Below are 22,286 nucleotides of genomic sequence, written 5' to 3'. Positions count from 1 at the left end.
GCTACAGAAATGTTAGGTATTCCTTCTGCAGAAAAGGCCACATAAGCTTTTGCTGATGAGGATTAAGAAAGTTTAGTAAGAGACAATGTGGTTTCACAGTGCAGTATGATCACATGGTTAACAACTCTGTGGCCAAACTCTGCCCCCTATTGCACCACACAGATGTAACTTTAATTGTTTTTCAGGGGTTAGCCAAGATCAGAATTTGACCCAATCAGCTTATGTGTTTTAAACAAGTGTTCTCTGATTAGAACAGCCTTGCAAAGTGGTGAGCTCAGAGAATTCTCACTGGCTTTAAACAGTCAGAATGAAACTGAACATGTGCCTGTCCATTCCTGCGAAACATGGGTGGTTTCCTTTTGATGCAAGCTTTAGTTTTTAAAACGCATGATACGTGAATACAATCAGAGAGTAAATGGACCATTACTGGCTGCATAAAGTGCTGGGGGATTGCTATTCTTTTCCCCTCTGATGTTCTTGTGGCATCATACAAATAGGTTAGAGGTGCTTTGCCTTGGAAATCTTGACAATTTCATCTGCTATATATCCCTGATTCTTCCAACAGCTACATGGGTCTGATGTGAGTATAATGCTGCTAAAATGTAAAATGATTTCTGCTGCATTTTGTGACTAGCAGATAACAGCATTCCTACTTGGATTTATAGTCAGATTATCTTGCTTGATTTATAGTCAGTTTGTCTGGTTTCAGCTGGTTTGGTGTCCATTCAGATTTCAGACCAGAGATGGGTCAGAACCAAAACCCCAGCTCCAAAACAACTTCAAACCCTGGGAGGGAGGGTTTTAGAATCTAAGCCTGGATATGGATCAGAATCTTACAAATAGGTCCTCTCTATTTCACAGGCAGAGCAAAAGCCATGGTGGTGGGGAGCAGCTTCAACTGGTAGATCAGTATGTTGCAGTTTCTGCCTACCTATTGTTCTGCCAAAGTTTATCTTACTCTGGTTTACAGCTCAGGCTTATCCTGCCTTGCTTCCAATTCACTAGGAGTTTTAGAATGTGTCTCCTAAAAAGTCGTGTTTGCTTTCTTTTACTTTGTATTAATCCCTTATTACATCCTGCATTCCAGGGTCACTGTTATACCTTGGCTTGTTGAAATCCTGGCCCCACAGACATCAAGAGCAAAATCCCCATTGACTGCATTGGGGTCAGGATTTTACCCCAGGTCTTTTGGTCCACAGTTCAGTACCCTATCTGCCAGACCATACTTCCTTTCACAGTAAAGGTGGAGTTGAGCAGTGGTATACATAAACAATGTTGCATAGGTGATGCTCCATATTATAATACGTTATTTGTCTGCCTTACTGTCCTCTCACAATATTCACAGGTTGGGGGACTCTATGCTGGGAAGCACTGATTCTGAAAAAGCTTAGCAGCGTTGTGATGAATAATTGGATGAACATGAGCTCCCAATACAATGCTGTGGTGAAAAGGGCTAATACAATCCTGGGATGCAAAAGGAGGGGAATCTCGAGTCAGAGTAAAGAGGTTATTTTACATTTATATTCACTACTGGTGCAGCTGCTACTGGAATACTATGCCCAGTTCTGGTGTTCACAATGCAAGAATGATGTTGAAAAATTGGAGAAGGTTCTGAGAAGAGCCACGAGAATAATTAACAGATTAGAAAACCTTCCATATAGTGATTGACTCAAGGAGCTTAATCTATTTAGCTTAACAAAGAGAAAGTTAAGGGATGTCTAAAAGTACCTGAAAAGGGTATGTGACGGGTTGGATCTCAGAAACCCCCCTGGGATTGCCACCTGATGTGCTGAGATTACTTCTGAGCCCATTTTCCCTGGCAGCTTGGAACTTCAGTAACCTGTCTAGTTGAGCCAGACATGCTAGCCTGTTGCAAACACAGACCCAGGTCTGAACCACATCCCCCAAAAGCTGCAGGCTTAACTGAAAACAACTGAGTGCTCCTGGCTCCAGCACCCAGATACCCAGTGGGGTCCAAACCCCAAATAAATCCGCTTTACTCTGTATAAATCTTACTGAGGGTAAACTCAAATTGTTCACCCCCTATAACACTGACAGAGAGAGATGCACAACTGTTTGCTCCCCCCAGGGGCGACTCCAGGCCCTAGTACACCAAGCGTGTGATTGGGGTAGCAAGCTGCAGGGGGCGCTCTGCCGGTGCCATGGGGGTGGCAGGCAGGGTGCCTTCGGTGGCTTACCTGCGGAGGGTCTGCTGGTCCCGTGGCTGGTGGACCTCCCACAGGCACGCCACCGAACGCAGCCTGTCTGCTGTGCTTGGGACGGCGAAATGCCTAGAGCCAACCCTGGCTCCCCCAGATATTAATAATATTTGCTCTGGGTTAATTAATAAGCAAAAAGTGATTTTATTAAATATAAAAAGTAGGATTGAAGTGGTTCCAAGTAATGACAGACAAAACAAAATAAATTACCAAGCAAAATAAAACAAAAACACGCAAGTCTAAGCCTAATACAGTAGGAGACTAAATGCAGGTAAATCTCACCCTCAGAGATGTTCCAATAAGCTCCTTTGACAGACTAGACTCTTTCCTAGTCTGGGTCAATCACTTCCACCCCAGTGGTTACTGTCCTTTGTTCCAGTTTCCTCAGGCATCTCTTTGGGATGGAGAGGCCATCTTTTGAGCCAGCTGAAGACAAAATGGAGGGGTTTCCAGGGTCTTTTATATTCTCTCTTTTGTGGGCAGAAACTCCTTTGTTCTCCTGTACAAGATCACAGCAACAAGATGGAATCTGTAGCCACCTGAGCAAATCAGGGCCACCCAGAGGATTCAGGGGGCCTGGGGCAAAGCAATTTTGGGGGGCCCTTTCCATAAAAAAGTTGCAATACTATAGAATACTATATTCTCATGGGGGCCCCTGCAGGGCCCAGGGTACATTGCCCCACTCTCTGGGTGGCCCTGGAGCAAGTCACATGTCTATGGATGATTCAGCTTTTTGCAGGCTGACACCATTGTTTACATGTTAGTTTGAACATTCCCAGGACAGCTCAGATGTGCACTGGAATCTCCCAAAATCCATTGTTAGTTAAGCACTCCCAATTACTTGAATAACCCTTTCACACTATGTTGACTAAATCTGCCTTATGTGCTTCCTACAGCAAACACTTTTAATACAAACAGAGCCAACACTCATAACTTCAGATATAAAAATGATACATGCATACAAATAGGATGAATATATTCAGTAGCTCATAACCTTTGCAAAGATGTTATGTGACATATCTAGCATAAAACATGTCATATTTATACTCATAAGCATATTTCTATAAAGCAGCATGGGGTGCAACGTCACACCCTCCTCCTGAACGTACTGCCAGAGACATGGACACTGTCTATGGCGAAGGCAGTACATGTAAAATCCCTTTGTGTTTCTGGTCACACCCTCTTCCAGTACTTTTTAACCTTATGTCATTGATAGGTGTTTTAGCAAAGTTCAGGGTTCCTGGTCTCTGGGTGCCTGAAAACATGTTGGAGTATAGTACCAGTAACAGAATGCAGATAGCAACATAGGTTAAAGTGTAAGAGTCTGGGCATTTAGCCACCAATGCCATGAGGTGGTGTGCCTCAGTCTCCCCTTCCACACAGCAGTGTAAGCCTGTTATGCTTTTGCTGCTGTACCAAGCTTCCAACCTGTTTAGAGGTATAAACTGAAAAGCAACATGCTTGTGAGACTGTTTTGTCACTATCCCAAGCATGTACAAAAGCATTTTCCACAAATCGGGTATGTCACACATCTTTAAAGCGTTTATCGTTAGTATTAACTCCTTTGTCTTGACCCATAGATGAAGTAGCAAAAGACAAGATTAACAGCAAATCTGTGGTGAACAGGCTTTGTTCACACAATTTAGCTTGTTTAGTGCCTATCGCATTTTCCAATTCCTTTGTGTACCACGGTAGGTGCTCTGATACACATTCTGCTGCCTCTTTGGAGAAGGCTTTCAATTCAGGCATGTTTGAAGCTTTGGAAAGGAAAGGATGCACTGCAACCATGCCTACCCTTGGCCCCTCCTTCTGGAATTTCTTTGGGTTAAACCCTTATGAAGCTTCCCAAATGCAGAGTTTTTCTTCTGCCCAGCCTTGAAGAGACAGTATTATTTTTTACAAAGGTAGCAGGAATAACATTCTTTAATGGAGTGCTTTGGACTCATAAGATTGCATCTGAGGAAGTGGGTATTCACCCACGAAAGCTCATGCTCCAAAACGTCTGTTAGTCTATAAGGTGCCACAGGATTCTTCGGTTACCCAACTCTCTGCTCCCAACAGGTCAGCTCGGTGGACTCTTCCCTCCAGGAGAACTGATCCCCCCCCCCAGTCTTCCCTTAAAACCGGATCCACAGGGGAGGGGTTTGGCATTTTAAATGCAGATTTTTCACCGTCCCCTTGGGGAAAAGCCTCCCTACAAAAGGTGGCTAGACCCACCTGTCCCCCCTCACCTTCCATCTGGACTTCCTGCTCTGGGCTCCCCTCTGGATCAGACACTCCTGTATCTCCCAAAAGGGAAGGTGGTCCGGATCCAGCTGTAAGCTCACAGCTACTGGCTATGACAGACCCTTCACTGGCCAGCAAAATCCGCCCCCATTTCATTCAGGTTAGGCTTGCTTCCAGCTACAGAGTCCTTGGGGTCTGTTCCCACTGCAGCAGTCACCAGGATCCCAACTTCCACCTCCAGGATACATGCAGCTGTGAACCTCTTCCACTCCATTACAACCAGCTCATGCTTCTGGGTCTCAATTTGTGCTTGTCTCTGGGCCTCAGTTTCTTTGTTTTTTAAGTCCAGGGTTTGCTGGTGTGCAGTCTCTTATCTGGCTGCTTCTGCCTCCATGGCAGCCTTTTCCCGGGCAAATTGCGCATCAATTTCAATTTGTCTCCCCTTGAGACTGTCATTCAATGGGCTGGGATACCACTGAGAACCCCCTCCTGCCAGAACAGGCACCCCTCCACTCCTGTCTTGCTAAGTTAGATACTCCAGTCAGCTTCAGCACAGACCCAAAGGCTGTGCCACACCCATTTGCAGTTTACTGAAACTGAAATGCATTCAGCTCAGGGGCTTCTTAGTTAACAGAGACTTTTCCAGTGCCCAGTATAAAGCCTTTCTGGGCAACTTGCAACCTGTGCAGTTCTAGCTTCTTCTGATCTTCACTCTTAACTATTTTCCTTACTTTTCTGTCCCTATTTCCCTTACCCAAAATAAGCAAACAGAATATAACAGACCAGTAACCATTTTGTCTGTTCTCCAGCCAGCACACTTAGAATTCACTTAAAATCACTGCCAGTATCTCAAAGCAATCAGCTGTGCACAGATCCTGCTCGACTACGCCACTGTCATGGGTTCGGTCACAGGGACCCCCTTGAGACTGCCACCTGATGTGCTGAGACTATCTCCATTTTCCCTGGCAGCTTGGAATTTCATTACCCTGTCTTGTTGAGCCAGACATGTTAGCCTGCTGCAAACACAGACCCAGGTCTAAACCACATCCCCCAAAAGCTGCAGGCTTAACTGAAAACAGCTCAGATAGTGCTCCTGGCTCCAGCACCCAGATACCCAGTTCCCAATGGAGTCCAAACACCAAATAAATCTGTTTTACTCTGTATAAAGCTTATACAGGGTCAACTCATAAATTGTCCACCCTCTATAACACTGATAGAGAGAGATGCACAGCTGTTTGCTCCCCTAGGTATTAATACTTGCTCTGGGTTAATTAATAAGCAACAAGTGATTTTATTAAATATAAAAAGTAGGATTTAAGTGGTTCCAAGTAATAACAGACAGAACAAAATAAATTACAAAGCAAAATAAAGCAAAAACTTGCAAGTCTAAGCCTAATACAGTAGGAGACTAAATGCAGGTAAATCTCACCCTCAGAGATGTTCCAGTAAGCTTCTTTGACAGACTAGACTCTTTCCTAGTCTCGGTCCAACAATCACTTCCACCCCAGTAGTTATTGTCCTTTGTTCCAGTTTCTTTCAGGCATCTCTTTGGGATGGAAAGGCCATTTTTTGAGCCAGCTGAAAACAAAATGGAGGGGTTTCCCGGGTCTTTTATATTCTCTCTTTTGTGGGCGGAAACCCCTTTGTTCTCCTGTTCAAGATCACAGCAACAAGATGGAGTCTGTAGCCACCTGAGCAAGTCACATGTCTATGGATGATTCAGCTTTTTGCAGGCTGACACCATTGTTTACATGTTAGTTTGAACATTCCCAGGACAGCTCAGATGTGCACTGGAATCTCCCAAAATCCATTGTTAGTTAAGCACTCCCAATTACTTGAATAACACTTTCACACTATGTTGACTAAATCTGCCTTATGTGCTTCCTACAGCAAACCCTTTAATACATAGAGCCAACACTCATAACTTCAGATATAAAAATGATACATACATACAAACAGGATGAATATATTCAGTAGCTCATAACCTTTGCAAAGATATGTTACATGGCATATCTAGCATAAAATATATTCCAGTTATGTCATATTTTTCACTCATAAGCATATTTCTATAAAGCATTATGGGGTGCAATATGACAGGGTACACATATTTAATAATGGGATTTTCCTTCTAACCGAGAAAAGTATAACATGATCCAATGGCTGGAAGTTAGAGCTAGACAAATTCAGACTGGAAATAAGGTGCACATTTTTAAGAGATAGAATAATTAACCACTGGAATAATTTACAAGGGTGATGGTGGAGTCTCCATCACTGACAACTTTTAAATCCAGGTTGGATGTTCTTCTAAAAGATGTACTGTAGGAATTATTTTGGGGAAATTTTATGGACTGTGCTATACAGGAGCTTGGACTAGAGGATAACAATGGTCCCTTCTAATCTTGGAATCTATGAATCTATGAAAAGTGTATCTGTACCACTACGTTCTATTAGATGAAATGTCCCTTACTTTTCTCAGAGGGATGTCCAGGGCCGTCCAGAGGATTCAGGGGGCCTCGGGCAGGGCCGGGTCTTCGGCAGCAATTCGGCAGCGGGTCCTTCCCTCCGAGAAGGACCCGTCACTGAATTGCCACCAAAGAATGAAGCAGTGGCAGTAGAGCAGCCTAAGTGCCACCAATCGCGACTTTTTTTTTCCCCTGCCGCTAGTGGCGCTTATACTCACTGGGCAGCGCTCCGAGGCATTGGCAGCACTTCAGCAGCTGGTCCTTCACTTGCTCCAAGTCTTCCGCTGCACTGAAGGACCCACCGCCTAAGACCCGGAGCAAGTGAAGGGCCTGCCGCGGAAATGCAGCAGAAAACCCGGAGCGATTTGAGGGGCCCCTGCAGGGCCTGAGGCCTGAGGCAAATTGCCCCACTTGCCCCCACCTCCCCCGGGTGGCCCTGGGGATGTCATAAGAATACATTATTAATTAATGTTTGTAAAGCACTTTGCAGAGTAAAAATGCTATACAAATGCTGAGTACTATTACTGTGACTAAACTTTCACCGTCCAAGACATGGCCATCTGCAGACATGGAGATGGAGGAGGAGAAGAGTTTAGGGATGATTATTATGCATGGTTTGTTAGACTATAAGCTTTCTGGGGCAGGGACTTCATTTGTGTTAGTACAGTGCCTAGCTCCGTGATGACCTGATGATGACTCGGGTCTTTAGTTGCTGTTATAATACTGATATTAATAATGGTGGCAAATGGGAAGTATGAGTTATGAAGACAGGAGCTGGAATTGTTTCAAGGTTGTCTGCTTACCCAGCAGAAGCATTTCCATCTTTGAATAATTTAGATGAAAGAAATAAGAGATGAAGCCACAAATTTACCTGGTCCACAAAGACATCGAGAGTGTGGAAGGCAGAGCACCTGCATAGCCCTGACAGTTTCTAATTCTGTCTATATTTTCTACTTATCTAAATTCTCCCTGAAGTTTCAAATGAGTGCAACAGTATATTGAATTTCCCTTCCTAAACACCATTGTGTAATCCCTTTGAAGTCAGTGGTGTTTTATCAGGGACAAGTTTGTTCTTGAACAAGAAGAATTTCCAAGTTGTTTTAAAACAGGGGTTCTCAAACTAGGGGTCAGGACCCCTTAGGGGGCCGCGAGGTTATTACATGGGGCGTCACGAGCCGTCAGCCTCCACCCCAAACCCCACTTTGTCTCCAGCATTTATAATGGTGTTAAATTTATAAAAAAGTGTTTTTAATTTATAGGGGGGGTCAGAGGCCTGATATGTGAAAGGGGTCACCTGTACAAAAGTTTGAGAACCACTGCTTTAAAACAATGCAAAGTAGCTGAAACTGTCTTTGAATTGTAGCATTTTGTGAAAAGACGTATAAAAGTTCTGTCAGATCCGTGGTCATTTTGTGCCTTGTAACATGTTCGGGTTATCACCAAGGAGTGCGTTTTCATCAAGCAATACAAAATACTATAAAACAGCACGTAATAATGGTTGTGGTAGGTGGGGTTTCTGCAGCATAGTATATTAGTATAATTCATTACAGTTATTTGTACAGCACCATAGTGTGCATGTGGCTTTATAGGCACATAAAACTGAAAGTCCCTGATACGAGGTCCTTGCAATCTATATAGAACAAATAGAATCTTAGAACAAACAGAAAATATTTTAGGCAGGTTTTTAAAAAATGGGAGCTAAAATTAGGATCCTGAATCCATATTTAAGCAGTTAAATAAGGTGGTAGGAGCCTAATTTTAAGCACCATTTTTGAAAATCTCAGGCTTTGATGTTTTTCTCCTCAAGCGCGTGTGTGTACATGTTTGTATGTATGTGTGTGTACGCCGATGGATTTAATGGAAACATTTTATAGTGGTAACGAGAGACTCTCAGGAATGGTGATACTGTTAAAATATCAGGCTCACTTAATATCAACATAGTTTATAGACTATCCCATTTCATGGAAATTTGTTTTCAATGAGCCAAACCATTTTGCACTAGTTTAGTGTGACTGTGTCTATTTAATCTCAATTGGTATTAAGGAATATCCTGTTTAATGTTAATTGAAAACAAATTATTTCCTGTTCTAAAGGCACCTTAGGTCTTCTGTTAAGCGTGTGCAAACCCATTAATTCTGGCAGGTAGAATTTAGCCCTTTATATCAATTACGGTATGTGCTATAAATGAACTATTTTCATTTTTCAAATAACAGTATTATGTTCTCAATCTAGTTGTATAGTTTCCATGTACAAGTTATGTGAACAATGTTAAGGGCAGATAAGAACAATGGTTTCCATTTTTAGTATTATAGAATTGAATAAAAATGCCCTTACTTCTGTGATTTCTTTTTCAGCTTAAGGCTGTTTAAATAAGCTTGTTGGGAAATAATGAATAATGTCAATATATGTTGGAACAAATTGGAATTAAATTAAATTAGCTCTATACTACACTTAGGCCCTGATTATGCAAAAATTACATATTATTTGTGTGACAAAGGACCTGCTATGTAAGTGAGGGTTTGTACAAACAGGCCCTGAAGGTGAAAGAGGGCTAAATTCTGTAGGAACGTAGTTCATAGAACAACTGAAAGAACACAATCCAAATTTAACTGATAGGTCCTACTAAGTGTGGAAAAGGATGAGATTAAAGGACATGGGCAAAATTCTTTCCTCAGCTATGTGTGCATCTAAGAATAAGAATTTAGTTCTCAGCACCACACATGATAGGTACTCTTCTTAGCCAAGAGACTGGCTCCTAGTGTTGGCTCTCATTCATTATATTGGCCTCCTTACTGCACTGACATGTTCCTATATGTAAAAGAGTTTCACAACATATTAAATAGTATCATCACACCTTTGTTGTGCCACTTATTGCTTAATTCTGGGGCAAGTGGGCTGCTCAGATATTGCAATAATGGGGGCTATGTAAGAACCTAGAGAGATGGATGGATGGGAGGGGGACACAAATAACACCTTCCCTCTGGCTGGCCGGGAGCAGGGAACACATTAAATCCTCTGCAGAGATAGCGGAGCTGCCGGTCTGATATACACAACTTTGGAGGTGCCAGGAACAATTCTGGATGACTCACTTCTGGGGAAAGCTTTGTTTCCAGAAAAATGAGTAAAGTTGAGGTTATTTCTTTTTATACCCCCTCCAATGTTACCAGAATCTCTGCTATATTAAAAGCAGTACACCCACGTTTCAGTTTCTAAAGGCCAGATTCTGATACCCTTCATTGTCGAAAATAGAATCTTGTCCTATGAATATTCCATTGAAGTCAATGAAATGACTCAGGGAGTAGGGTGTTACCAGTAGTCTCTGGTGGCCTTTAGGTGTATGTGTGGTGCCTTTTCAAGCCAATATGTACAACTGAAGGTGGGATCATCAATGACCCATTGCTCCCTGGCTCTACCATTGCTCATAATCTGGCTCCGCTATTGGGTGTTACCAGATGTGAAATAGGGTGCCACCCGATGTGAAATAGGGTGCCAGAATCTCTTCCTCCAAGGAATTTATAACTTATCTAAGATTTTCCTTAAATCTTGGAGAAGAGGGGTAAATTTGTATATTTCTTCTTAGGGTCCCTTGTACATTACTATATTGTCTCACTGCTGACTGCATAAGAGTTTTATAAGTCAGAAAAATTCAATTGTTGATGACCTTTGATACAAACTTCTACCATGTATATACACAAAGCATCAATATTTTAGCAATGGGCTTCTACCTTAGCTGGTTACCAGTTCCATGTCTCAGCAGTGTGTGTGTTTAAGAAGAGAAGATGGAGTGAGGGAGAGGAGGAAGGGAAAGGGACACAGGACTCTATTTGTTTCCCCATTTAAGCAAAAATGTTTCCTCAAAATCATAATCAAGGAAGGAGACAAAACCACTTGCAAGCAAACTTATTTAAAGTGCACTTCACTAGAAATGTGTTCCTTAAAAAAATGCTGAGTGGATGATATATAATTTGAACTGGAGTTGTAGGGCAGACAAGGGAACTAGGAATGTATATTCCCCTACAGGAAATTTTTCAAAAATACTTGAGAATTGGTGCATTCCAATGGCAAACGATTTGCTTGAGCACCTAAGTCATCTCATGCAAGGACTGAATCCAGAGAGGTGGTGAATTTCACCAGAGGATGGGAAATTACCCAAAGCATCCCTTTGATTTGGTGGTGGAATTTTAACAAGGTACTATCACTAGCCCCCGCCCCCCCCCTCCATGTCCAATTTAGCACATTACTGAGCAAACACCTTCAGTTATGTACCTTTTGGTCCCTGAAAAGACCACAAGTGATGGTGCTAATTTGAGCCTAGTACTTGCTGTGAAATAGGAAGGCTGTTGTAAAGAGGATTATGGATCTTTTTCCTTCCTTTCTCACACTCATTCTGTCACTGTCTCATACTTACTGTCCTGCTCACGCTTTCACAATCTCTGGCTATGTCTTCACTTCAGCCTAGCCCCAAGATAGGAAATCACAAGTTAGCTGTCTCACTTTATCCTGTATCAGTACAGTGCTTCACACTGTAGAAGAGCAGTCAATTACCAGACACTTGCTGTCACATACCACGTCCACACTGGCACTGAATCTAATTGTGAGAGTTACGCAGCTCTCTGGGTGCGAGTCCCATGGTTCACAGCACCACAAACACACTGCTCCACTCTATGCTCACTTTCGCAGGGCACTCTGGGACAGTTATTCTGTCCTCTCTGGGAATTGTAGGCAGAAATGGCCTAGGCCTGGAAATTCATTTTCGAGCATGGCCCAAGCTGGTGTGCTGTGTCCTCCTGGTGCTCTAAAGTATATATCTCACTTGTTCAAACAATTGGGACCAACTGCTGCTGTTTTTTATGGAGACCATGTTTCTTTGGTGTTCTTCCAGAGGAGCTGGTACCAAAAAATGGTGACTGTGTTACAGAGGTGGCTTTTTGGCTTGGAGAACACAGCAGCTTGTTGTTACAAGCAGGAGACAAAGCCAGCACCATGAGTACATGATGGCATGGACCCAGTTGCTACTGTCTTCCATGGCAGAGCCTCCATCCCACAATGCAGACTTCTGGATCAGGATCACAAGCACAAGGTGATGGACTACATCATGATGAATACATGACCAGCAGCGGGCCCAGAACTTTCATATGAGGACAGCCACATTTCTGGAATTGTGTTAGGAGTTTTCCCTGGCCCTCAAGCACCGGGACACTCTGATGAGAAAGGGAATATTGGTCCAGAAATGTGTTTCTATCACTTTGTAGAAGCTGGCAGACCCATGTTGTTACTAATCTGTTGGCAATCCGTTCATGGGCTGGCAACTCCACCTTTGGCACAATGGACATGGAGGTTTGCAAGGCAATTACTGCTGTGCTAGCCCCCAGAGTTGTAAAAAGTTAGAAAAATTCCTGAAATAATTGTGGGGTTTGAATAGCAATGTTTCCCCAGGATCAGGATCTATTGTATAGTATACCCATCTTGCTACGTTAGAGCGAGTAAGCACCTTAGCAGGAAAGGATACTACTCTACCATCATGGCAGATTAATAGACACCAACATAGGATGCATGGACAGAGTGCACAGTCACAGGATGTTCTAGAGGTCTGGCCTATTTCAGTATGGGCAAACTGGTACTTTATTCCCTCCTAGTGCCACTGGAACAGAGGTAGAGTGTGAAGGATAGAGCTGATTCAGAGTCGAGTCGTTCCATGGTTTCTTAACTTGCTCCAACCCCAGCCAGAGTTGTCCATAAGTTGGGGGACATAATATCCTGGAGATGAAACTATGGGACTAGGCATGGGGCAGCAGAAGAACTTTGAGCTGACTGGCTCATGATATGGAAAAGTCTCAAATGCATCCCTCTGAAATGCCAGAACCTTCCTGCTCCTCCAAAATTTCACTTTGATAGGTAAGGCTTTTTACCAGGGAGAAGGGAAAAGAAGGCAGTCCCAGTGAAATCAGCATTGATAATTATGTCAAACCAATGCCAGGCTATTGTGCTCACAAAATGTTGGGGAACTGAGGCACAATGGTAAACTCAGTTGCCCAAGGTCTCAGCGTGAGTGAGTGGCAGAGCCGGAAACAAAAACTAGAGATGGAATTCTGGCACCATTGAAGTCAATGGGAGTTTTGCCACTGACTTCAATGAAGCCAGGATGATATCCTAGGTTTCCTGACCCTCCATCCATGGAAGTATCCTCAGGTCTATGCTAGACAGTTGAGATGGGCTTGAGACCAAACCCCAGATCTGAATGCCCCCAAACTTTGGGACGTTTGGACCCAGATCTGGATCAGAACTTGGTAGCTAAGTCCTCCAAGTATGTTTGCTGAGGTGAATGCACTGTGTTAACATTCAAACAAGTAAACATTTTAATGAACTATGATTTACTGAGAGGAAAAAATGGGAAGTGGTGCTTCAAAGCAACTAATAAAATGTATAGGTTGTGGCCTAAATATCATAACTGCCCTGGAATTTCCCCTTCCTTTTGGTTTCTGGGACCCAATGAATATGTTATACTGATGAAGCAGATTTAGTTGAGTTCTGTTACAAAAGGGACAGCAGGAAAAACTGGGTCCTGGCATGTACCTTGATCCATTTCCCTATCTGTAAAGACTTGTAGCCTTCCAATTGTTTTTATTTTCCTTCTAAGGAAAAAAGTCCTTAGAAAAGAATTACTTTTCTTTCTTGCTAACTTCAAAGTAGGCTCAGGCTGTAGGGTCCTGGTTTTCAAATGTGCTGCGTATCGAAAATTCCAGGGGAAGTGAATGAATGCTGTGGGTGCTCATCATCTCTGAAAATTAAGCCTTACGTCCTCATCTAACCCTTCTTTTAATAACCTCAGGTGTCAGTGTCTGTGACTGCCTCTGATAGTCTCTCACACACATTAGTTACTCTCAACTCCAGCTCAGTACAATAAAATTTTATTTTGTACAGCCTCTTTCACTGAAACTGTATGTCAAAAGACTTTATGGAGTACTGTGTATTTTACAAACGACGTTATACTGCAGAATGTATGACAGCGTATGATATGGCACAGAACACAGCAAAGCTTGCAATCATAAGGTTAATAACAAAGGGAGAAAATATATGAGATTTGAACAGAGATGCATTGACAACCGATGAGGCAGAAAGTCTGTCAATGCAAGAGCTGTGGAGGTGAAGGCTCTTTCACCAACAGTGGAGAAATTCTGGGAAGGAGCAAAGGGGAAGCTGGTGCTAAAAGAGCAGCAGGAATGGCAAGGTTAGAGAAGACTAGAAAGAGAGGAGGTTCATAAAGTTGGCAGAAAAGTATTTCTTCTCGTGTTTTGAGATTAGTAGCCTATTACTATCTTGAATAGTTTTGTGACATCCAATGACTCTACACTTCTCAGAACATTTAAGAACTCAGTCATGTCCCCTAATCTCTTTTCCAATTAATACAATACACCTAAAGTCCCTAAACTCTCCTTGTAATTATGACACTCAAGATCCTTATCATTTTCATTGCTTCCTTCTACACTTTTTCTGGTGCTTCAATAACTTTCCTGTAATCTGGTGCCCAGATTGTCTATGGTATCCTAGGGATGATCTCCGTCACTGCTGTTCATATGGTCCCATACTGAGGTCTTCTATTTATCCAGCCTATTTTTTAAACTGTCATCATTTCTGACAGACACTGAATCATAGAGTATGAAAGTTAATCATAGAAATTGGATTTATTAGATCATAAAGTGCATCACAAGCCAATGCAGAATTAGGAACATAGAAATTGCCAGACTGTATCAGACTCATTGTCCATTTAGTCCAGTTCCTATCTCCAAATGTGGGCAGCACCAGACACTTCAGAGGAAGATGTAATCATTCCACAGTAGGCAGATGTGCAACAGAGATTGCTGTAAGCTCTAAAGCATGACATTTCGATCACTTCCCATTTTTTTTGCATTAACTGTTACAATTGTGGATGTTCTTGTATTCCATATAAATGTCCAGTTCCTTTTTGTCTTTAAGTTCTTTGCCTCAATGGCATCCCATGACAATGAGTTATACACTGAATACTAAAGGCTTTTTAAACCAGTATTTAGTTTTCTACCTTCAATTTTATTTCCATGTTCCCTATAGTACCTTTTATTTTATTTTATCTACTTCAGTGATGACAATAACAATGATTATGGTAGCCCTCAGAGGCCCCATGCAGAAATTGGAGCCCTATCGTTCAAGGCATAGTAAATATATAAAACAAAAAGACAGTCCCTGTCCCAAAGAGCTAAATGCAAGAGACAACAGAGAGATACATTTGGAGGGTTGGGGGGATGAGCAGAAGATATCAGTGAGACAATATATATTAAAGTTCCAAGTGACAGGGTTTTCAGCACTTCTCTTGGAAGTCTCTTAATGTGATTGCTCCTAGCTATGAGGCTGCCTTCTTTTACCACCCTGGTAACTTCTCCCCCTCCTTGGTTATACAATTTAAATACTTATTGCTTAGTCAACCTACATGGATTTAATTCTTGTAGTCTTTCCTCATTAAGTGGTTCCCTCTTGAACCATGAACCCTTTTCTTACTCTTCTTGGAACTCCTTCTAATTTGTCAACATCTGTGTAGTAGTGAATATGATTAATGTGTTATTTCCCCTCCCATTTAAGATCATGGAAATGTTAAATAAGACTTGCCATTACACCAGTCGCTGCTGCTCCTCACTGCATGCCCCCTTCCAATATCAAAAGTAACATTGTTCATACCTAAGGCTATGTTTTAGTTATGGGCATTTTTAGTAAATTCATGGACAGGTCATGGGCAGTAAACAAAAATTCACGGCCCGTGGCCTGTCCATGACTTATACTATATACCCCTAACTAAAACTTTGGCAGGGGGCCGTGGGTGATTGGGGGGGGCAGTCAGGGCGCTGTGAGTGCTGGGGGAGGTGGCCCAGGACCCCTGCTGGTGCTGGGGAGGGGCGTGGCCCATGGCCTGCTGCCTGGGTCCCCCGCTGGTGCTGGGGTGGATGGTTGGCAGGGCTGAGAGGGGCACCCTACCCATCTCTGCATGTCCCTGCAGCTCCTAGGTGGCAGAGGAGCCAGGGGGCTACGTGCACTGCTCCTGCCACAAGTGCTGGTTGCACAGCTCCCACTAGCCAGGAACCACAGCCAGTGGGAGCTGCAGGGGCATGGACCATGGACGTGGGCGTGAGCAGAGTGCAGTGTGGAGCCCCCTGGCCCCTCTGCTACCTAGGAGCTGCAGGGCCATGCCAGTGGGAGCTGGGGAGCCCCCCATCCCGTCCTGAGCCAGCACCAGCCACTGCAGAAGTCATGGAGGTCATGGAAAGTCATGAAATCCATGACTTCCATGACCTCCGTGACAGACTCAAAGCCTTATTCATACCCTCTCCAGATCTGAATTATTTTTTAGAGTATAGAGAGAACAGAATAAGCTTTCCACTCCAGAAAGTCCCTTCATGAAAAATCTAATCTCTTTTGACCAGACTAAAGGCCAGACTGTCCCTGGCCTTTGCACGGGTGAGTGGGAGAGAGGATAGATGGAGGCCTCCCTTTCCCTTTGTATGTCCTACACTGAGACCTAAAACACATACAGGCCATGAGCACAGAGGGCTCATGTGAAAATTCCACTAAAAGGGTGACTGGGGTGAAGAGGAGACAAAGTCAGGGCTATTCTACTATCAAGCCACAGAGCATGCCAGACTCCTTCAGCTATGGGAGTTTGGGAAGTATGTTTATACGTGCACAAAGCTTTACTGACCATGAAAATTCATCTTCAGTTGCTTATAATATTAATGGATATAGTTTCAAAGCGAGGTTATTGTAGTTACTGTAAGAAATAATCCTGGAAAGTATCTGGTGTTGATAAGTCCCTTTTGGACTCTTGAAATCATAAAGGCTCAGATGCGGATCTCTAAAAGTGATTTCCCTGTTTTCAGTGTCAGAATTTAGTGTACCACAATATACAGCATGTGCCTGTGTGTCATTATAACCCGGAAAGTCACTTGATTCAGTCAGCATGTAAGGATCTATTTATATTTTCTGACATTTAAGAACCTGGAAAGTGGGTTAACTTTTAATGATAACTTTATAGTAAAGGAGTTTGCTACATCTCAGTATGATAAGGCAGTTGGGAAAATTTAAGTTGCTAATATTGTTGTGTTTTAGACTCCTCTGAGAAAATGTTCAGAATCCTGTCAATCTTGATATTGGAAGTGCAGCTCTACTTGATAAGAGGTGAGAGATCTTCTCTTTTAACTTTCATCAATATAACTGGCATAAGAATACAGCTACAGCCTTTATACGTGTATTTCAAAGTCTTCACCAAGATTTGCAAAAGTGACTAGTGATTTTTGGGAGATCTGTTTTGAGCGTCCAACTGGAGGAGGCTTGCAGTGCAGGGACGTAGCCACGGGTGGGTACTGGGTGGGCCACAGCCCACCCACTTAGCATCCAGGCCCACCACCATAGTCTTAGCTCTGCTCCAGCCCCAGCACTTGCCCCGCTCCACCTGCCTGTCTGGTGTTCCAGCCAGGGAGTCAGGTTGACGGCTCACCCCGCTCCGCCCACCCAGCACTCCAGCCAGGGAGTGGAGTTGGGGCACGGGGGCTTGCCTACCTGCAAGCCCCAGTGCCCCAACCCCACTCCCCCGGGTGCATGACGGGCCCCCTGGGGGCCCCTGGCCAGTGTGTCCATTGCGCCCCGCGAGGCCGGCTGGAGAGGATAGGGGGAAAGCAGCTCTGATCCCTTCTAGCCCCCTTCCCCTGTCACTGCCCACCCACCCAAAGTCAGGGCCCACCCAAGTATCCCATCCTGGCTACACCATTGTTGTAGGGGCCAGATTTTCAAAGTGCAGGTGCTCAGCACTTCCGAAAATCAGGCTCCTTTAAGAAATCTCATATGGGGCATCCAAAAACTGAAACATCCACAATCACTAGTGACTTTTAAAAATCTTGGGTGTTTCCCTCCAAGTGGCACCCATCAATTTTTCCATAAATAGCCATTTTCTTAACAGAGACATTTTTCTTCATCCATATCCACTGATCCATTTGTTTTTTCCTCTCTATCTAATCTATTTATCTAATCTATCTACTTCATGTGACACCTCCATCACCATGGCAGCTGAGCACCTAAATCATCCAGTCCTCATCACCCAAAAATTATCAGGCTTCTAGCTACACAATAACTCACTCTTGCACATTCAGTGAAACGAAATGACTTTAATTGGATAAGAGAGAAATAAACAAAATAAAAACAAAGGCCTCAAATAAGTCCAATCCTATTATTAAAATGTTAAAAGCAACAAAGAATCTTGTGGCACCTTAAAGACTAACAGATGTATTGTAGCATAAGCTTTTGTGGGTGAATACCCACGCATGCGTCTGACAAAGTGGGCATCCACCCATGAAAGCTTATGCTCCAATACATCTGTTAGTCTTTAAGGTGCCACAGAACTCTTTGTTGCTTTTTACAGATCCAGACTAACACAGCTACCTCTCTGATATTAAACTGTTAGTAATTATTAAATATTTGATTTGTGATAACATCAAAGGCCCCACTCAGGATCGAGGTCCCATGTACCAGATGTTACACAAATACATAAGAAGACGCAGTTAGGGACTAGAGACAAGTCAAGGAATAGGCTAGCTGTCCATATAAGGAATGGGCTAGGGAAAATAAATCTTTGGACCCAGATCTATGTTGTCCTAATATCCCTGTATGTCTCTACTCACTGAGGAATATCTCCAATATAGAGGCTATTTGGATGGTAAAGCCAGCTATAGTTCCTGGCTTAGGGCTTCTATCTAAAACACTTATATGGCCCCCATCAATGTAGTATCTGAGTGCATTTCAATCTTTAATGTATTTATCGTCCCAATACTCCTGTGTAGTAGGGAGGCACTATTACCCCCATTTTACAGGTAGTGAGCTGAGGCACAGAGAGACTACGCAACCTGCTCAAAGCCACACAGGAAGTCAGTGCTAGAGAGGAAAATTGAACCCACATCTCTTAAGTGTCAGGCTGGCATCTGAACTACTGGACCATCCTTCCTCTCTAGCAGGGCCCCAGCAGGTTTTTTGCTGCCCCAAGCAAAAACAATTTTGGCTGCCCCCACCTCAGCCCTGCCCCCCCCGCTGCCCCAGCCCTGGGCTCTCCCCCCCACCTGCACTCCCTGCTGCCCCAGCCCTGGGCTCTCCCTCCCTACCCTATGCTGCCCCAGCTCTGGGCTCTCCCCTTCACCCCCACCAGGGCCCCCCCACCCACACATCCCCTCCGCCCCAGCCCTGGGCTCTGCCCCCTCCACCCGCACCCCCAACCGCCCCAGCCCTGGGCTCTCCCCTCCACCACCTGCACCCTCCTTCCACCCCTGCCCTGGGTCACTGGTAACTTGCTCCCAGGGTGGGTCATTAAGGAGGAATTTTGGATGTGCACAGAACACAGACAGGATTGGTTCCCATATGGTTACGGAACTGCAGTAAAGTGGAACAATTTTCAGCTTGTGTGATTGAAGGATATCTGGTGAGAGATGTCCAGATACCACACTACATGCTATAGAGGAAGGTGAAAAAAACCCAGGTCCCAGCCAACCTGACCTGAGGGAAATTCCTTCCCAACCCCAAACCTAGTGATCAGTTGCATAGGCGCCGACTCCATGAGTGCTCCAGGGCTGGAGCACCCACAGGGAAAAATTAGTGGGTGCTCTGCCCTCCATAAATGAGGAAAAGTTGAGGTGCCTTTATTATTCTTTTGTTCCACTCTTTGTTTCTATGGGGAATTTGCCAATGCAATATCACTGTCTTCCTTTTGAACAAATAAAACTAAAAAAAAAAAAAAGGGCAATGGCTATTAAAAATAGCAGTTCCAGTCCTAAAAGCTACAGGGTAGCATTTCTTGCTCAATTTTATCCTACTTTTTCTACAGCAAATTACAGTGGATCAGTATATTTGATTTGGGAGAAATGAAGTAACAGCTGCCCAAATTGAGCTTGAGCACTCCTGAATTTTGAGTGTTCAAATCTGGAAGGCAGGTGCTAGATTCCCTTTCTGAATATTAGCTAAATCTGGAAAGGAAAAGTCAATTTCTGCTTTCATGGCTCAGAAGTGGAAATCCTCCTACATGCCTGGTACTGCATTTAAAGCTACCCAGGTCCAGTAGAGCCTCCCCCCCTTACTTTTCATTTTAAATTCTAGTGGGATCCACATACCTCCCTTGCTAGGCTTCAGATAGAGAGGGGCACTGTCCATTTAGTCCACCCAATTCTTTCTTTGGGGACTGCAAGGTGAGGTCACACCAGTAGACTTAATCCAGTCTGGGGATGTCTTCTGAAGGGGCTATCTAGGCCAAAGCCTTCTACTCCTTGGGCACACTTGTTCCCCATTCACAGTGCCACCCCGCTCTAGCAATGAGCTCTCCATTCACAGCAAGATGCAGCATGAGGTTTCAGCTACCATACTCCCTCCCCCTCCCTTTCCTGTTGATAGTGGCCAAGGGAATGCTGGGAAATGTAGTTCTTTCCCTGCTTCAGGGCTGGCTCTATAGGCAGGAAGCTAACCAAGGAACTACAGTTCCCAGGGTCCCCTGCTGGTTCTCAGCTCCCAGGCTGGATCCCTGCCGGCTGCCGCCCCTACAAATGGGCTGCCCCAAGCACCTGCTTGCTTTGCTGGTGCCTGGAGCTGCCCCTGCTCTCTAAGCATAACTATGGGTGTGAGTGTGGATGAAGCACTGTAGAACCCTGTGTACTCTTGGTTGCTGCAGCAGCCCGTAGAGCAGTGGTTCCCAAAGTGCAGGTCGTGGCTTTAAGTGGGGTCGCTCCATCAGCAGATGGGGTCGTGGCAATCCTGAGTGTGTGGGGGATGCCATTTTACTGCTCTAATGGCTGCCACTGACAGTTCAGGATGGTTTAATCATTTCATACAGTTTAAGGCCAGAAGGGATAACCAGAGCATATAGTCTGACCTCCTGTATATCACAGACCATTAAATTTCATCCAGATGCCCCTATGTTAAGCCCCAGGACTTTCATGAGACCAAAGCCTTTCAGTCCTCAGGAGACTAAACTATGTGCCACAGGCCGCCAGGGCTGGCTCCAGGCACCAGCGGAGGAAGCATGTGCCTGGGGCAGCACATGCTGAGGGGCGGCATTCTGTCCATTCTTGGGGTTGCACAGTCCTGGAGTTTTTTTTTTTCGCTTTGGCAGTTTGGGCGGCAGTCTGAGAGGCTTTTTTTTTTTTTTTGCTTGGGGCGGCAGGCAGCAAACCAGAGTGACTAAGGTGCTACCAGTGCTTGAGGTTCCTGCAATGGCAAGAAACTGAATAGGTGAGAGATGTCCAGATATCACACTACATGCTGTAGAGGAAGGTGAAAAAAGCCCAGGTCCCAGCCAACCTGACCTGAGGGAAATTCCTTCCCAACCCCAAACCTAGTGATTAGTTGCATAGGTGCCGACTCCATGGGTGCTCCAGAGTTGGAGCACCCACAGGGAAAAATTAGTGGGTGCTCTGCATCCACCGGCAGCCAAGCTCCCCTCCCTGCCCCCCATGCCCCACCTCACCTCCGCCTCCTCCCCTGAGCACACCGCATCCCTGTTCCTCCATCTGCCTCCCAGTGCTTGCCGCCGGCAAACAGTTGTTTGGAGGCTTAGCAAGCTCCAGGAGAGAGGGGGGAGGAGTGGGAACATGGCGCTTTCAGGGAAGGAGTCAGGGAAGAAGTGGGGCCAAGGTGGGGATTTGGGGAAGGAGTTGGAATAGGGGCAGGGAGGGGGTGCAGTTGGGGTGGGGACTTTGGGGAAGGAGTTGGAATGGGGGCGGGGCAGGTGCGGGGGGGCAGGGGTAGAGTTGGTGCAGGGCCAAGGACAGAGTGGGGGTCAAGCACCCACCAGTGTGAGCAGAAGTTGGCGCCTATGATCAGTTGGACCCAGAGCATGTGAGCAAGACTCACCAGCCAGGCATCTAGAATCCCTGACAACACTGGTCCTCCTCATCTGATGTCCCATCTTCACTGTAGCCAATATCTGATGCTTCAGAGGAAGGTGGAAAGAGAAAACAAACACAAGCCCAGAATACATCTCCCGAATTGTACATTAGGGAAAAAAAATCCTTCCCTGCTCCTGCAGGAGACCTGCTGAACCTTCTGAAGCATGAGATTTGATTATAGTTATTATCTTAATGCACAGCTGCAAGTGTTATGAACATGTGGAGGTAATGCTGTTCTTCCCATCGCAGATGAAGGAAAGTGATGAATGGAGGATACATAGATTCACAGGTTCCAAGGCCAGAAGGGACCACTATGATGATCCAGCCTGATCTCCCCCAAACAAAGGCCATAGAATTTCTCCCAGAAGCTGGATTAAAGCATATCTTTTAACCAGATCTCATCTTACAGACTCCTAGCAATGGGAGTCCACCGCCTCCTCAGGAAA

At 44.6% G+C, this 22,286-nt stretch overlaps 1 protein-coding gene across 1 annotated transcript in view; it reads left to right on the top strand.

Annotated features, from left to right (window-relative positions):
- The first annotated feature begins 324 nt into the window (after window positions 1–324).
- Window positions 325–22,286, top strand: part of LOC127048505 (programmed cell death 1 ligand 2-like) — a 34,258-nt gene continuing 12,296 nt past the window's right edge. Inside the window, exons 1-2 of the mRNA XM_050948379.1 lie at window positions 325–580; window positions 17,036–17,104. Of these exons, the coding sequence (XP_050804336.1) occupies window positions 17,050–17,104 (55 nt within the window). The 5' untranslated portion in view covers window positions 325–580; window positions 17,036–17,049. The remainder of the gene's footprint in view (window positions 581–17,035; window positions 17,105–22,286) is intronic.

This window comes from Gopherus flavomarginatus, chromosome 3 (genome assembly GCF_025201925.1).
Source record: "Gopherus flavomarginatus isolate rGopFla2 chromosome 3, rGopFla2.mat.asm, whole genome shotgun sequence".
In the NCBI taxonomy this organism is placed as follows: Eukaryota; Metazoa; Chordata; order Testudines; family Testudinidae; genus Gopherus; species Gopherus flavomarginatus.
The sequence above is the reverse complement of the archived record's forward strand: the minus strand, read 5'-3'. Positions and strand labels throughout refer to the sequence as shown.